This window comes from Acipenser ruthenus, chromosome 1 (genome assembly GCF_902713425.1).
Source record: "Acipenser ruthenus chromosome 1, fAciRut3.2 maternal haplotype, whole genome shotgun sequence".
NCBI lineage: Eukaryota > Metazoa > Chordata > Actinopteri > Acipenseriformes > Acipenseridae > Acipenser > Acipenser ruthenus.
The window spans coordinates 43,363,632-43,369,066 of NC_081189.1; the positions used below are offsets into that span (position 1 = coordinate 43,363,632).

The 5,435-nt window shown below is 35.8% G+C and overlaps 1 protein-coding gene across 1 annotated transcript; it reads right to left on the bottom strand.

The window, feature by feature from the left end:
• Positions 1 to 1,434: 1,434 nt before the first annotated feature.
• On the bottom strand, positions 1,435 to 5,100 carry LOC117420920 (beta-1,3-galactosyl-O-glycosyl-glycoprotein beta-1,6-N-acetylglucosaminyltransferase-like). The gene has a single exon (XM_059025503.1). It carries the CDS (start codon positions 5,032 to 5,034, stop codon positions 3,754 to 3,756), a length of 1,281 nt encoding a protein of 426 aa, XP_058881486.1. The 5' UTR covers positions 5,035 to 5,100; the 3' UTR covers positions 1,435 to 3,753.
• Positions 5,101 to 5,435: the final 335 nt, after the last annotated feature.

A 5,435-nucleotide genomic window follows, 5' to 3' on the forward strand; every position in this document is an offset into this window, starting at 1 on the left:
CTGTTTCGGAGCCCAAGAAGAAGGAGCCACCGCATGGGGGTTGGATTGTTGTTTGTTTATTTATTTATTTATTTATTTATTTATTTATTTATTTATTTATTTATTTATTTATTAGCAGACACCCTTATCCAGGGCAATTTACAATTGTTACAAAATATCACAGTACAAAGTATTGCATTATAAAATCACATTACAAGCTCCCCCCTTCTGGACGCTTGGGCTCCCCCCTCTTTGGCTATGGAGACAGTGAAGCTGGGCACTCCGGGGAGATGGGGCACCAACAGGTGACCTCTACCACGCTAATGAAGGCGTCCCAGCTGCTCTCCCTTTTTTCTGCTGCAGCTGGTACTGGCTGCTTCTGGGGATGGCCGCTCCTTCCCTTCTTTCTCCTCAGAGCCGGCAGTCGTTCCCCTTAATACACAATTTTAACCCACAGGTTACACTCACCCAAACACAACCTCCCAAACAAAGGCTTTTCCCCTCCTTAAATACCATGTGGCTGGAGCCTGATTAACTATTAATCATTCAATTAAGGCTTCAGCCACATTCACACATGTATTTGGCAGGGATAGGAATTAACCCCATCCCTGCCAATTACCACCACCAATGCACAAACCAACACTATTTACAAGCAGAGCCCTGCCCTGCCACAGTATGTTTTCTTTGTATTTTGTTATGTCACATCTCCCAAATGTTTTTTTTTTTTAATTTTAGCATGTATTAACTTTGCCACTTTAAGTGCAATGCCTGACTTCAGCATTCTAAGCATAGTCCCACATAAATAAATAAGAAATACAATGGTACCCAGCTCATGACAAGCTGGTTTGTTGTAAACCTGCCTAAAAATACAGGGTCAGTTGAAAATGTTATTGAATTACAAAGGTACAATATTATTTTTCTTTTGTAAATAGTTCCATAGATTTTTATTCCTTATAGAAAAAAAGGTGGCACAAACTTTGCAAACACTAAATCTATCCCTTTCTTTCAACTTCCAGAGTGGTGGGGTTTCCATGCAGTTTAGAAACTCCAAATTATCTCTCTATTGTCGACAGAATGTGACGTAGAAGCACATACCACATACAATCCTCATGCTATAGGAAGTGTGTGGCCAAAACATAGTATGACTTAAAAGTGTGTGTAAATCACCTTCACACGCTAAAAAGGCACACAATTTAACAAAAAACTCTTTTTTTTTTTGCATGGGCATGTCTGAAAGTCGTACCTTACTTTCACAAGACTTCAGCAATGAAGCTTCCATTTGTGACTTTCTACTATAACTAAAGGCCTCTTCATTCAGTATATTTTTTATGTGACCGTTTATTCAGTGTTTCAAATTACTGCTGTTTGACTCTGGTTAGGATGGCTTGTGGGTGACCTCAGACCAGGAAATGAATGGAATAACAAAACAAGGTACTGCAGGGAATGAGACGCTATTGCACTCCATCTTTATTAAATAAAATAATAAAACAACGGTACGATGGCCAAAACAAACACAAATTTAAACAAGGAGCATGCTGGTGTAAAACCTGCACGGGTAGCAATTGTTATACTTGATTTTAATTCTCTTTACCTCACGACTCACGTCTCTCGTTACGCCTCTAACACACTAAACCCATTCAGCCGAAGCTGCAGGTTTTTATACGTGTGATCGTCTCCAGATTAGTAATAAATTAATCAATCTGGAGACGATCACATTCTGCACGGGTTTAGCTGGATGGGGAATTTTAACCCCATCCATGCTGTAAAACAATAAAATAAACACTGCGTTTTTACACACTAAACAATACATTTTAAATCATAATAATACAACAAATACCTTACAAAATAACACAGACTCACAGTCACAGACTCATGAAATGATAGTGCTTTATAGTTTAGTTGTTTTATAAGCAAGGTTATAAAAAAATGCTGAACTTTGCAACAAATACAAAATACATACAAAATAAATAACAGAGCGCTTGGATCGGATAGCTGATTGCTTTAAGCCTACATTAAATAGTGAGAAATGTGGGCGAGTAGGGGGTAGCCTATCATAGATTTACTACTAATATTTTGAAAATGTACTGTACTAAACATTTTGATTGGATAATTTTTATATCATTAACCTAAAGTGATGGATTTTAGCTCAGTTCGTAGAATGCCAGAAGAATCAGAATTCCTGAAGCTATGGTTCTGTAGAAAACTTGTATATATTATATGTGTACGTATGTATATGCAGGTTTATAATAAATATACATATATATGCAGTCAAAAAATGTTTAGCAAATAATAAATGGATAGTGCACAGCACTTTCTTATAGAATGTTGTTTTTTGTGTTACTTAAATAGACATTAACAGAAAAGTCTTTAAAGTTATTGCAACAAACAAAACATTTCCATTCATTTTTCTAGATCTCAAATGTGCAATTTTGAAAGAAACATGTTTTAGCAAACATATATTTATATTTTAAAATAGGTTAAAGAAATCTCCATTTGCAAGCCATGCTTTCAGACTGTCTTTTAGGGTCATTTCACCTGGACGGTGAAATTGTCCTTCCCCCTTCACTGGCGTCTTTCCTTTCAATAACCAATCATTTGCTTCCCCAACTGATATGCTGTCAGCCAGTAGCATTATTTGACCAGGGAGACATTACTAGGATGAAATGACCAAGGAGTCAAGCAGTAATAGACTTCCTGGTAGGCATGGTAGCACGGATACCATGTTTTAAAATGCAAATAATGTTTTCTATACACGTGTTTCTTTATAACTGTACATTTCAGTCCAATGTCTTTTCTTCCTCTTAGAATCTTGCTTACAGAATAAGTCTGGGAATTTTGCCTAAAATTGAGGAGCAAACATGAAATAAGAACTATAGATACTGTTTCACTTTTAATGGAACTCTCTTTGGTTATATTTTCAGAAATAAAATGTATACTGCCACTTTCTTATTTATATCCATGCATATTGATTCCTATGTAAGCCCTCTCGTGCAATTTAGCAATTTTTTAGGGTAATTTTTCCAAAGTTATTTAAAGATGGGGCTCACATTAAAAAATGGATGTGAAGTAGGAAAAATATTGGTATTTCTTACATCTACTAGGGGGCAGATACATGGTTAAACTCTGGGGTACCAGCTGTATTTGGAGCTTAGACATGATTCTGTGGACTGCATTGAGGCCACAGGGGGTGCTGACTAAAATAGAAATGGTCACAGAGGACATTCTGACTAAAATAGACAATGATAGAAAGTGAATCAAAACAACAAGAATACTTGTACACAAGTTAGGTTTATCCATATCAAGGTGTTCTTTAAAACTGACTCCTAAAATTGAAAAACATGATCTGATCTCTTTTCTCTGTTAAGAGCTAATTATTGCCAATGCCCAGGCTAAAATTAAATTATAATTTTACAATCCATTTGTCAAGCGTATTCTGGTTTTGGGTCGACAGATGGCTTAATAATGCCTTTTATCAATATCCTTGGGGCCATGACATGCATGTTATTCTTGGTTTATGCATTTGCATGATCAGCAAAGGTTATTAAAACATGATAGTCAATATTTTAAATAAGGGTAATAACTCTTAAAACACAAAGTGGCTGATTTTCAAAGCATAAATTAAGAGAAAATTACTCAATTAGAAATAAATGCAGCAGGTATTTCATTCAAAGCAGTTTAATTAAGTTTATTTTTTATTTTGTAACTTGAAAGTTTTTTGTTTTTTTTTACCTTTTGGAAAAAAGCTTTGAAAATCAACTCCAATGAGATGAGTTTCTAATGTTTAGTAGCTTCAACAATTGCTGTATGTCTTAAATGTTCTTCCAAGCACTGAGTGGCAATTGGGTCCACGTCTGTATCAAATTTATTGGCAAATAAATGATGCTGTTGCAGCATATGGTTCAAATCCCCTGCTCCATACACACATACTGATCTTACATGCACACCAGTGCATGGTGGGTACATGGCTCCTTTGGACATGCTTCCTTCATGATAGCTCCATTTAATGAACCTTGACACAGAGTTCATGTCGGTGACATCATACTTTGAATTGACTGGAATAAAGCCAGGGACACCGGGAGTTCTTTGCAGCGTTGCCCATAAGAACTCATCAGGACTATAGGTGTCATTAGCCCAGTCCATGAATTTAAGTATTTTCTGGTCTTCCAATATGTGTTCAATAAAGCTCCTGCTAACCACTACGTAGGCTCCACCTGCAAACACTGGAGTTTCAATTGGCGGAGGAGCCTTGTCAATGCTTGTTTTTTTTATTGTGCCATCAGCAACTTCATAATGTTTCTTCCATCTTGTCTCTTTATGAGATGGCATTGTTTCAGTTTCCAGGCTGTTTCTCCCATTCAGCCGCTTCAGTATTTTAACTATTTCCAGGTTGGTTTTTAGAGGGAAATCCTGGCCACAGAGGTTGATAAAGTACTTCCATGTCAAGCTCCTTCTCTGAAGGTCTTTCATGCAGTTGATATCTGCCTGTACCCGGCTCCAGCTTGCATAAACAACACTTTCCTGCTGACTGGCCACAAAAACATTCTCAAAGCAACCTGCAATTCCTCTCACAGCAGCCAAGAAGGATTCTGGGGATTTTTTGTCAACGTGGACACAGTAAAAATTCTGAGGTGTGTATATGGACCGTAAAAGCCTTTCAAATGTATCAATTTTGTGATGAACAACTAATGAATATGCAATGGGAAATTCTTTTTCTTCTTCACTGAGAGGAAATGTTAAGTACTTGCGGACCTTTGTGAAGTTCCCACAGTTTCTGGTAAGATCAATATAGTATTGATCCATTTTTGGTCTATGTTTGTTTTTATAATTAACTGTGATCACCTGAAGCTTAGCCTGCTCAATCTCATCAGCATTGCCTTCAATAATTCTTGTGCAGTTGATTTTATTGTCATCCTCCTGCATGAGCTCCAGCCTGTTGTACTGTTCAATAGTCTCTTTTATGTGACTATTAATCAAGTAGATGGTGGTTAAAATGAAGATCCCAATCAAAACCATTTTCCCACTTTTCCTTCGCATGGTTAACCACCTCATCAACATCTTGCAACGAATATATGTTAGCACTTTAGATAATTTTCTTCAGTAATGGCACTATTGCTACCGATTCAAATCTAAAAAAAGGAAGAAATGTGTCACAAAAATAATAATTCAAATATTTTCCCATTTTTATTAAAATATAAATCATGGCATGGTATTATCCCGATTTTTTTGTTATTTTTAAGTGCAGTAAAATAACCCTTAAACTATAATTTATGATTTAGTGAAGCTCAAAAATAAGATGTCAAAATCTAAAAATTATAATAATAATAATAATAATAATAATAATAATAATAATAATAAAATAAACTATAATAAAAATGAACTTCTAGATAATACCCATAATACATATGACGTGTCCTTATATGGCTTTTTACTAAAATCTGCAACATGGGACTTTATTA

Coding starts and splice junctions, on each gene's coding strand:
- LOC117420920 (XM_059025503.1), bottom strand. CDS start 5,034: ATGTTGATGAGGTGGTTAACCATGCGAAGGAAAAGTGGGAAAATGGTT.